The sequence below is a fragment of the Mastigoproctus giganteus genome, chromosome 2, assembly GCF_048544385.1.
Source record: "Mastigoproctus giganteus isolate SK-2022 chromosome 2, ASM4854438v1, whole genome shotgun sequence".
Taxonomy (NCBI): domain Eukaryota; kingdom Metazoa; phylum Arthropoda; class Arachnida; order Uropygi; family Thelyphonidae; genus Mastigoproctus; species Mastigoproctus giganteus.
In genome coordinates this window covers 228,184,123-228,196,127 of record NC_143576.1, presented here as the reverse complement: position 1 = coordinate 228,196,127, position 12,005 = coordinate 228,184,123, and the positions used below count along the sequence as shown (strand labels likewise).

The 12,005-nt window shown below is 40.3% G+C and overlaps 2 protein-coding genes across 2 annotated transcripts; both read left to right on the top strand.

Annotated features, from left to right (window-relative positions):
• The first annotated feature begins 539 nt into the window (after positions 1–539).
• On the top strand, positions 540–1,595 carry LOC150090212 (uncharacterized). Its single transcript, XM_090390205.1, has one exon. It carries the CDS (start codon positions 540–542, stop codon positions 1,593–1,595), a length of 1,056 nt encoding a protein of 351 aa, XP_090246331.1.
• Positions 1,596–4,955: 3,360 nt separating this feature from the next.
• On the top strand, positions 4,956–6,008 carry LOC150090211 (uncharacterized). The gene has a single exon (XM_090390204.1). The coding sequence runs from the start codon at positions 4,956–4,958 to the stop codon at positions 6,006–6,008; it is 1,053 nt and encodes a 350-aa protein (XP_090246330.1).
• The last annotated feature ends 5,997 nt before the right edge of the window (positions 6,009–12,005 follow it).

Here is a 12,005-nt window from a genome sequence, read left to right as displayed (position 1 = left end):
CACACACACACACACACACACACACACACACACACACACACACACACACACACACACACACACACACACACACACACACACACACGAGGGTGCCTAAATTCAAACTGAGGAAGGAAGGTTGCAGAGTAGATGTTTGGAAGTTTGTCTTTAGCCAACGGGTGGTTGATTGTTGGAACAAACTTCTATCTGTTGTTGTGGACTGACTAGTCTCTCATCAGATAGTAAGTGATGTCTAATGACAATACTGAGATAAACAGATAGCTTTAGCTATATTGAAGCTCTGATTTCGTATTTTTGGTGGAAAAATTCATTTTCCCTAAAATATGAAAATAGCAAACCAGGATTTTGATATATGTTTTATTATACTCGTATCAAAAGAAGAATTATCTAAAAGATCCAACGCACAATATTGTTTAACAGCATTTCCTAAAATGCTATTATTATCATTTGATACGTAACAATAAAACTAGTTAAAAGAATGAACACCAAGCAAAAAAGATTTAAAAAAAAATTAGCCATGCTGCTCACAACGGCCCGGAATGGCTGGATCACCGAAGAAAATAATTTGTTCCAAGCATTTTTCGATATTCCTAAACGAAATTCACTACTTTGTGAACGAACTTCTACAACCTTCGACAGGGGGTGCACCATCGGGACAGCTCACTAATGAACAAAACATCCGAATTCTTTTGGATTTGTATTATAAATGGAAGGATAAAAGTGGAAAGCGGTTCAACCCCTATGAATTTAAAGATTTCATTTACATCGTAGCCAAGGTGTGCTTCTGGGATAATATTAGCAATACAAGACTCGTGTGCGAAGTCTTGAATTGTATGTATGAATGCGACCAGTTCCAAGGAATTGTTAACCTGGAACTGAATCCTGAAGAAGAAAACCCTGTGTGCGCATTCCTCGGAATAACCGCACCTAATCGTAGAACAGCGTACGGGTCCTTTAATCTCAAAACACTGCAGGAGTCTCCAGTCTCCTATTTTCATCGATCAGCCAATGCTAACAAGTTCTTGCTTTTGGATTCCGATAAGCGATTCATCGACGTTCTCTGCTGCGACATCTCCTTATTGCTCCTGCATTTAGATGCCGATCTCTTGCTACGATGGTTGAGACTCGGAGGTTTAAATACGAATAGTTTTAGGGGTTATTCAGAGAGTGCAGAAAGCTGCTTTTGCTATTTTATTTTGTACTCCATAGAGAAGATTATACTCTACGAAGAAACCGACCATGACCAAGACGAGATTATCAATTTCCAGGAGAGAGCAGCCTGGGTCCAAATCATCCTTCGTGTTATTCCTCAGCTCACAATTGGAACTTTGGAAAAGGTCATAACCGATGAATTTCTTTTGCCGTGGAAGACAGAAAGACCCACTTGGGATTTCTCGGCTGTGATTGTCCTTGACAGGATTGTTAACTGGGCCCCTTTATTGAAGCGGCGATGTCTCAGTCCATCAGAGCTAATCCATCTCTGTAGATGCGTTATCAGACATGTCCTTCATGAAAACTGGCAGCTTCCAGACGGTATCCAGAAACTGCCTTTGCCATCAAGAGTTCGCAGATATGTTGATCTTCAAGAAGATTGAGCAGTATGTGCAGGTCCAGTAATTTCAGGAAGCTTTTTATATTGCAGATTTCCATTTCCAAAAATTGTCTTCTGTATTAAGATAAAAGCCATTAGTTTCTATGTAGTCTCTCTCTTTGATTCAAGGCGATTATTTTACTGTACTGTATACTATATTGGCAAAATTATTGGCAAAATCTGCAGATCTGAATTGCTCATATCATTGAGTTCACTTTGTCTGAAAATTTTTATTTAAAAAATGAGATTTATTGGTTGGTAACAGCCGGGAGCACCTTCTGCATTACCACACTGAGATTTAGCGATTTGAGAGAACTCAATAAAGATTCTTGATGGGAAAAGAAAAGGCATACATTTCCAGGTGCTGTAGGTCTGAAAAATAAATATCCGATTTATTTTTAGTAATAAAATTGTACCTTGTACAAACAGAAGTAGCAGTTATCTCAATCTTTCTTAGGTTCACTCCAGACTACAGAAATTCCAAATCTTTTTCTCTCCTTGAATTCACCATCTCATGGATTCATTACAAAGCCACAAAATTTTTGAGTATTAGCATTATTATTTTCGTATTAATAAGGTCAAATGATGCATGGAAGTGGAATATTTCAGCATTATCTAAAAAATAAAACAAAACAAAAATTAAACAAATTCGGGCACATTGGAAGCTGGTTGGTTGTTGTAGGCGCATTAGCAACGTAGGCTATATTGCGCTATATATAATAGAATTTTTAATGAAAAACAAGATCACAACATTGAAGCATCCGCCTTATTCGCCATATATGGCACTCGCGTGACTTTTTTCTGTTCCCGAAAATTAAAATCCACCTCAAAGGAAAACAATTTGAGGACTTCAAAATATTCTCCAACCCCGCTTATGTAGCGGGGTTGGAGAATGTCTTGAAGGGTATAAAATTGAATTTGTTATATTTAAACAATAAATGATTTAAGAAATATTTCTCGTTTCTTTTTAGACGCACCTTGTATGCTTGTAAAGAAATTGCGTGTTCTGTTGTAGATTTGCTGTTTGCTCGAAGAAAAACCCGACTTTCCAGGAGAAAAAACCAGCTACCATCTTCTGAGATCGGCTAACTGAGCCAGGTTGTGAAAAAGGCCCATAAAATCGACGGGCTCGAAGTTAGGTCTTTTCCACCCGGTGTGGGAATTACGTCGATTCTACCAACTGTGCTACCCGTGAGGGAGCACCATGGCCACTCATGGATTGTCATGTTTCCCTAGATTCATCCCATAGAGTGCATTTAACTTATAAAGTCTCTGATGTTCTGCTGGAATGTTACTGTCGCATAAACACTACTCTCCAAAAATTATTGGGACATTCCTGGTTTCTAGAGGGTGTCTCAAAAATACACGGCATAACTTCAGGAATGAGTTCCTCATATGTAGACAATAAAAATATTTTATATCAACATAGTTCCGGAAATGTTTGATTTCCGAGTTTTGAAGGTCTGTCTATGACACAACTATTCACATCACCTTATAGTAATTGTTCAAAATATCTACCTTCTGCCTGAATACAGGCCTCACATCGACGTCTCATGGATTCGCGAAGACGATTCCAAATTCATGGCATGTTTCGTATTGTCTCACAACCTGCCACAATTCGATTGCGGAGAGTTTCCACATCAGCTACCGGAGTCGAATACACCAATGACTTTAAATGGCCCCACAAGAAGAAATCTAGTGGGTTTAAATCAGTGAGCGTGGAGGGTAAGCGCAAGGTAATCTGCTGGTGGCAAGGCCTGTATCCGTTGCAGATGGTAAGGATACAGTTGGTGTTCTCGCAACACTCTCCAAATAGTCGAACGTTGAACAGCCAGTTGCATTGCTATTCTGCGTGTGCTGATTCCAGGAGTGGCATGCACAACATCCAAAATCTCCTCCTCTACTTCAGGAGTCGTAGATCTTGGTCGTCCTCTGTCGGCAGCTCGAGGTGTAAAGGTCCCATGTTCACAAAGGCGACGATGGATACCTTCAAACGTTTTCCTGTCTGGACATGTTCGTTCTGGGAACCTTTCGTGGTACAAACGACGAGCCTCCAGAGCATTGCCGTCCGCCAAACCGTACATAAAGTGCATATCCGCTTGCTTCTGATTTGAGTACATGGTCGGAATGGAAAACCACCAGATTCTGTCAGTACCTTGTGATGAAGGAAATCACCTGCGGGAGATAAGACATTCCGGTTAATAACTCGGGAACCAAGCATTTCCGGAACTATGTTGATGTAAAATATTTTTATTGTCTACATATGAGGAACTCGTTCCTGAAGTTATGCCGTGTATTTTTGAGACACTCTGTATAATTCATTTTTACAGATAAACAAGTGACTCAGACTGCTATATAAGGAAGGAATACTAGCCACACAAGTTAGTTGTTCTCTTCACGTAGATACAACCTCATTGATTTCTAGAGGGAGTGTTAATGCTAGCTTGTCGATTCGGGCAATTTCTGACAGCCTATACTGTTAAAAGTCGGCCATCAAGGATGTTACCATGAAACGAAAATGTAAACGATCACCATCATCCAACGACGCATAGGAGAACCAGGATTCTTATTCCGCGTGACCAGAGGATACTCAGAAGGTCAGTACAACAATCTCTTCAAAAACATCAACCAAGGGTTTAACTTCAAAAGGGGAGGGAGTCTGTGCGAGCACACTATGCGTGCTCGTACCCACTAAAACCCAGTAACAACAACAACCTAATCCTACCGTTACGTTTTGGTCAATTCCACGCTCCCCACGATGTGACAGTTTTTTGGTACACACCCATAGCGCCGATGTTGTTCAGGAACATGAATGTACAAAAGTTGGAAAGGACAATGAAGAGTCTGATTTGTAGGCTATGGAACACAAACGGGATGAACTGGATCGTGGAGTGAGGACCAGAATAACATCTTTCAGATCGGTAGTTCAATTTGTCACTGTTCTGCAGGAGGATCGACTGTGTAATACCTGACAAAGGGTGATCAACATGCTATTGAAGTGACCAGCAGTGGCGTCAATGTGAAGTCCAGTGCAGTGCAGATACTTTTCAGATGATACATGTAAACAGTAAATTAGATACAATTTGGATGAAAACTGTACATGAAGCACCAAAACTTGTACAAGTTCTGTATTCGCCAAGCAATTAAACATTTATGAATGTTTAATTCATAAATGACGTATTTTGTAGCCACCACAAACGCATTTGAACATCACCACTTGCGTATAAAAACAATCAAAGGGACAGCATTGTATAAAAAGCATTGTTCACAAAATCCTAACACTGGATCAAGCCTAAGAATGGACTTCAGCGACATACAACCAGAGCCAAAAAAAAAGTGGTAGTGCTGTTTACATAAGGCCGAAATGGCTCGATCCACGAGGTCTTTCCTTTGGTCAAAAAACTTTTTGAAATTTCTGAAGGAAATTCGCCCTGTTGTGAACGCACTTCTACAACCTCCAGAAGAGGGTGAAACATCGCAAAGACATAACAATGAGAACAACATTCGCATCGCTTTGGATTTATATTACAAGCGAAAGTGTAATAAGAAGCGGAAGCAGATCACTCCTCACGAATGCGAAGACTTCGTGTATCTTCTCGCCAAGGTGTGCTTTTGGAAGAATATTACCAATACTAACTTGGTGTGCGAAGTTCTACAATGCATGTACGAGTGTGATCATTTCCAAGGAATTTTCGACATGGAGATTTATCCCGAAGATCGAGACCCCTTAAGATCGGTGCCTGGTATAGATATGCTTGACGCTAAAATGGTGGACGAGTTCCCCGAGAGATCAACGCTGGATTCTCCCGTGTCCTACTTTCATCGTAAAGCCAGTGCAAACCGGTTGCTGTTTGGTAGCGGTGAGCAATTTATTGATGCAATCTGCTACGATGATTCCATTTCTTTTATTCATTTACACCCAGATGTGCTTCTACAATGGCTGAGGCTTGGAGGATTGAATGCAACCAGCTTTACGATGAATTCTGTTGGCATTGAGATGCGTATTTGTTATTTGATTTTGTCCTGCATTGAAAAACTCCTACTTGAAGAATACATGGATCCTGATGAGGAAGAGAGGAAGTATTTCCAGGAGAGGACGATTTGTGTTCATCTGCTTCTTCGGGTGGCTCCTCAACTCACAGTGCGGACCTTACAAAATGTCATTGGCCGTTACTTCATTGACTGGTGGGATTTCGAAAGGCCCACTTGGGATTTCTCAGCGCTCAATATTCTTAACAGAACTCTTCAATGGACACCGCTGTTGAAACAGAGGTGTCTGAGCCCGTCCGAGCTAACCCATCTTTGTAGATGTGTCATCAGGCGTGTGTTGCGTGACAACTGGCAACTCCCAGATGGCATTCAGAGACTTCCTCTTCCGTCACTTGTCCGTAAATATGTCGATCTTCTAGAGGACTAGGGAGGGACGGTTGAGTCCCACTTGGATGGATTTACTCAAAATTGATAAAATTCATTGAAAGATTCAGGTGATGAGGTCTTTGGATTTAGTGTTATGTTTTTATGGAAGGTGTAATGTATCAGTAAACAAGTTGAAGGTTCAAACATCGATTCTTGTCCAGAATTTTAATCAATGCTTCAAACCAACCTTCATTATTCCGCGACATCAGACCAATTTCAGTTGACCAAAAACTACTAATAATTCTGAAAGTACAGTTAAGCCAGTGATCAGTAATGCTTTGGGCAGTATTTATTTTCACAGTTAGGTCTTTACATTTATCATAAGTCAACAAGATTCCAAATTATCCAGCACTACATAAATATCAGTTAGACATCGTTTTTCTGGATACTGAGGCAGTCAGTTGCAACATACATAAAAGCACGTGCATTTGCGAACACCCCCAGGACTTGCTTTAGCACATAAAAGATGCGCAGACGTATTTTTAAGGATGTGCAACGGATGCTGATGTTCTTCATAAAGAACAGAACCATGTGAATTACATATAAGTATCTCCTGTTGTTGGTCGATTTTGCACCAAAGAAATAACGCCGTCAAGTTTCAGTTCAATATGTCTGCGTGTATTTTTCGTTCAGTTTGCCTGTTTACTGGATAAAAAACATCCGTTACCAGTAAGAGACTACCTATCACGTGCTAAGAAAAACAGAAGAACCAAACCATTAATCGAAAATTGCACAACAATTTGATTTAAAAGAATTCGAATAACTTTACCTTAATTATTAATTGTAAATTTCCATGATTACCTTCTGTCAGGCAATTAGGCAAGGGATATCGGCTTCCAACATAACTCACCCTACCCCATCATTCTGTACACACTCTCCTCAAAACAGTATAGGGGCACACGTTGGTTTCACATTGACGCCACTGACACTCGCTTTAATCGCACAATAGAACGCTATTGAACATTGACACCCACACTCATCCATCTGATCGAAACAGCAAGATTCTCAGCACCAAAGAACCGACACCCGTTGCTCTCTCATGGAAACCAAGGATGTGGAGCTTCGTATATATTGTGTGCGTCCAGATCTCAACCACTGTTGATAGCGTAAAATCCTGGTTGATGTTTTGTATCGATAAGAACACTCGAATTTTAATTATAATTAATAACGTAAACGTCATAGCATACCCAGAGCATAGCGTTATTCCTACGTTAGGTATATTTGTTTAGTGTAGAATGCTTAATTATATTAAATTTGAACGAAAATCATGCCTGAAACCAGAGCAAAAAAGCAAATGGTTCAAGCTAATAGGAGTGCTGTGGCTTTGGGGAGAACTGTGGGCTGCAGTTATCCTCCAAATCACGGCCTTATGAAATATACAGCTTGTTTGATGTTTGCGGTGCCATCAGAAACAGTATACGATGTTGCCAGGAGGAATGTGTTTGTTGGTGATCGTTATAAGGAGTGTGAGGATATTAGGTGTCGACTTAGTAATGTTATGGGCCTTTATGAAAGCTTAAAGAACAGGGTGGATGCTCTCGAAAGATTTAAAATTAAATTAATACATCGACATCAGAGCTTGCACTTGATCATCAGGCAACATAGCGACAACCCGTAAGGCAGAATGCGCTGGTTCTACAGGAGCCAATGGTTGTCGGTGACTCTATTATCAGGGAACCGGAAAACATTGTGTAAAAAGGATGTCTGCACAGGTAGTCCAGTGGTATCGTCACCGTCCTCCCCACACCGGGTGGAAAAGGCTCGGGTTCGAATCCTGTCGATGACGCGAGGAACTTTAGTGGGCTTTTTTCACTCCATGGCTGAATTGGTCTCAGACGTAGATAGAAAGGTTTTTCCCCCTAGAGACTGGGATTTTTTCGTCCAGCAAACAGGCAAAGCGACCAGAGAACACACGCAATTTACAGACAAAATAAATATATAGGTAGATGTAATCATTTACGATGGACCCTAATATAATAATTTAGTTAATTTGTGCAAAAAGGATAGGTGGAATAGAAACAGGATATGTCTGCCAGTGGCAAAGGTTTATGACGTTGTAAAGATGTCATCTTTTAAAGGGACAAAAGGTGATATTGTTTTACACGTTGGCATTGAGTAGGAGATCTACAGACATACTTGACACGTACAGGGCAATGTTGGAAAAAAGTCGCGAGTTAGGGTTTAATTTGAAAGTGTATGCAATTCTATCCAGACACGATAGGAGGGAGTATATGATGAGAGTCTTGTCAATCAATTCGGCCCTGGAAAGACTGTGCAAGGCTCAAGGGATAGAATTTTTTTCAGCTTGGTCTGTGTTTGTTGACACGAGAGACTGCTTCTACAGGGATGGGATACACTTAAATAGAAAGGGTGCAAGAATATTTGCTGATGCTGTCGAGGCAGTGTTAGGTGGGTCGGAAAACAGCTAGCTTGAGGGGAACACGCAGTCTAAAAGATTAACAGTAGTCGCAGGCAGAGGTGAAAGTGATTCTTGCACTGCTTCATTTGGAATTGGCAGCAACGTGGAAAGAAAGCTGCTGGGAATTTCAAGGACTGCTGGGAGTCATCCTGGAACAAGGATATACATGGACTATGTTAGAGTAACTAAGAGTAAGAACTGGCGCATGTATAATTGCATATATCCCAATGCTAGAAGTATAGAAAATAAATTTGATGAAGTTGAGGTGCTAGTGAAGACATCAAAGGTTGATATTGTTAGGATATCAAAGATGTGGAGTCGCTCAGATAGAAAGGATGAGGAATTTGAATATGGGGAGTACAAGGCATACAGAAAGGACATACAGGATAGGACAGGCTATGCTCTTAGTTAATAAGCACAAAAATCTAAGGCTGTGCATTCAGTTGAAATGGGTGGACAGTGCAATGTTCAGTCAGTCTGGTGTGAGAAATGAGAGTAGGAGCGTGTAATAGGCCTACGGATTCTGATGAGTACAACGAACAACTGTACAGAGAAATAGATCGGGCAAGTAAATAAGAGCATCTTATAATGGGGGATTTTAATTTCCCAGATATTGACTGGAATTTGTAGGTTGGCCACTCTCATGCTAGCAAGACTTTTGTGGATTTATTGGATGATTGTCTTCTACATCAGCATGTTCGGGAGACAACTAGAGGGAGTAATACTCTTGATCTGATTATCAGTAGTGATTCTTCATGCATTAATAATCTGCAGATAGAGGAACCACTAGGTGGCAGTGATCACAGTGTGCTGAAGTGGGATTTACTCAAAGAGGTAACTACCATCAAGGGTAAAGGGAAGGGTTTTGCTTTCGTAAAAGCGACTACGGTGGTCTGAGACAGTATTTAAATTCTATACAGTGGGATCAACTGATGATGTTACCAACAGCAAATTCAAAATGGGAGGCATTCAAAGAATTAATAAATTTGGAAGCTACTAGGCTTTTCACACCAACTAAGAAATATTGTTCAAGGTTTAGGACTAAATGGATGTCAGATGAACTAATGAGACATATGGCAGAGAAGAAAATTGCATGGGATACATATAAATTATCCAGCGACTCAGAAGCCTATGGCAGATATAAGCTGGTCTGTAACCAAGTCACAAAGGAGGTTAGGCAAGCGAAAGCAGATTACAAAAAATCATTCACAAAGGATGCAAAGAAAAACAGCAAGGATTTCTTTACTTATATAAAACTAGAATGAAGGGGGATGAATCAGATTGGTCCACTTGATACCGATGGTTCGACTCTTGATGATCCTGCTCAGATAGCTGCTACACTAAATGAGTATTTTGCATCTACGTTCACGCATGAGGAGTTATTCAAGAAGGAGAGGGCCAGATGGTTATCAAATTCTAACAGGCAGTTAAATGATTTTGTAATAACTGAGAGCAAAGTGGAGGAGAAATTATTGAAGTTCAACATAAGAAAGGCACCTGGGGTGGATGAGATCTATCCAATTGTATTAAGAGAAGCAGCGAAGGAAGTAACCAAACTCAGCCATAATTATGAGAGAATCCTTCCAATCAAGAGAGATCCCACCGGACTGGAGATGTGTAAATGGATCCCGAATTCACAAATGGGATCAAAAGGTGACACAAGTTATTACAGACCAGTTAATTTAACTTCTGTTCCAGGGAAAATAATGGAGTCACTGGTAAAAGAAGTAAGGTAGGATCATTTAAACAAAGCTGCAATTATACTTCAGACACAGCATGGGTTTATTAGGGGGAAATCTTGTCTGACTAATTTGATTGGATACTACTATTTGGTCACGAAGGAACTGAATGCAAAAAATAATTTTAAATTAATCCCTATTGTACGCAAGACCACTATACAATGCACCCATCACGGCATGTGTCCAGGGGTTTTACATGGATAGTAATATACTAATATAAAATAATGATAATGAAAAATAACAAAATTGATAAATAAAATAAAATCCATGAGCAGAAGTCATGTGAATCATTTATTCATACATCTATATTACAGGATTCGTGGTTCACAGACTACAATGGTACAGAACGCGTTTTTTCAGAGTTTACAGATAGATTTTTACAGTTCAGATTTGTCACCCTACTGGGAAGGGAGAAAACCACGTGCTTTCATTAGAATTCGTCTCCTGTACTGCTTGTTACAGGCAAGCCGGTGCAGATCAACGTCGAGCGATTGTACCATCGTTAACACTTGTGTTGGAAGGAACCTTTCAGATATGTGCAGTCTTCCATGGGTCGAGAATATTTTGATATCATATACTTGGATTTCAGGAAAGATTTTGATGATAATGCCCATAAAAGAATGCTGTACAAATTGGAGCAATGTGGCATTAAGGACAAGTTACTGCTATGGATGAAGGGATGGTTGAGTAGGAGAAGACAGAGAGTCTGTCTTCGAAACATCGATACTGTTGATATTTATCAACAGTATCGATGAAGGCACCATGCTGTTTAATGTACAAGATTCCAGATGAAACACAGCTTGGGAGGGTGGTTAATGGCAGTAATGACGGTATATTAATGGAGACGGTAAAGGAACTAAGCAAACCCTTAGCCATAATTATGGCTAAGGGTTTGCTTAGGGAGAGCATCTGAAGAGTCAGGGAAGGTCCCCATGGACTGGAGATATGCAAATGTAGCTCCAATTCACAAAGGGGAATCGAAGGGTGACACGAGTAATTACAGACCAGTTAGTTTAACTTCTGTTCCGGGTAAAATAATGGAGTCACTGGTTAAAGATGCATTGCAGGATCATCTAGACAAGACTGCAGCAATAATTCAGACACAGCATGGGTTTGTTAAGGGAAAGTCTTGTCTGACAAATTTGATAGGATATTATGATGTGGTTACAAAGGAACTGGATGCGAAAAATAATTTTGATATCATATATTTGGATTTCAGGAAATCTTTTGACACTGTTGCGCATGGAAGACTATTGTACAAATTGGAGCAGAATGGTATTAAGGGTAAGTTGCTACAATGGATAAAAGGATGGTTAAGTGGGAGAAGACAGAGGGCGGTAATCAATGGGGGCTGTTCTTCGTGGACTAATATTATAAGTGGAGTTCCACAGGGTTCGGTGTTGGGCCCACTATTGTTTTGTATATTTAACAATGATGTTGATGAAGGTATATCAGGCTTAGTGTCGAAGTTTGCAGATGATAAAAAGGTTGGCAGGTTTGTTGATGACAGTAATGGCAGTGCGCTACTGCAACAGGATCTAGAAAAGTTGGGCAGATGGGCTGAGAAGTGGCAATTGAAGTTTAACATTGAAAAATGCAAAGTACTGCATATGGGTAGAAGTAACCTCAGAGGAACGTAAGAACTGTGTAGTACTTTGCTTAGGGAGATCTAATATGAAAAGGAACTGGGAGTAATTGTGCCTCAGATATGAAGTTTTATGAGCAATGCAGACAGGCTGCAAGAGCAGGTCATGGGGTTTTGTCAATGCCATACAGGAATTTTGCTAGCAAGGAAAAGGAGGTGATTATCCCTTTGTATAAGGCAATGATCAGGCCACGC

What these genes read in the sequence shown, in the direction of transcription:
- LOC150090212 (XM_090390205.1), top strand. Translation starts at nt 540, where the DNA reads ATGGCTGGATCACCGAAGAAAATAATTTGTTCCAAGCATTTTTCGATA.
- LOC150090211 (XM_090390204.1), top strand. Translation starts at nt 4,956, where the DNA reads ATGGCTCGATCCACGAGGTCTTTCCTTTGGTCAAAAAACTTTTTGAAA.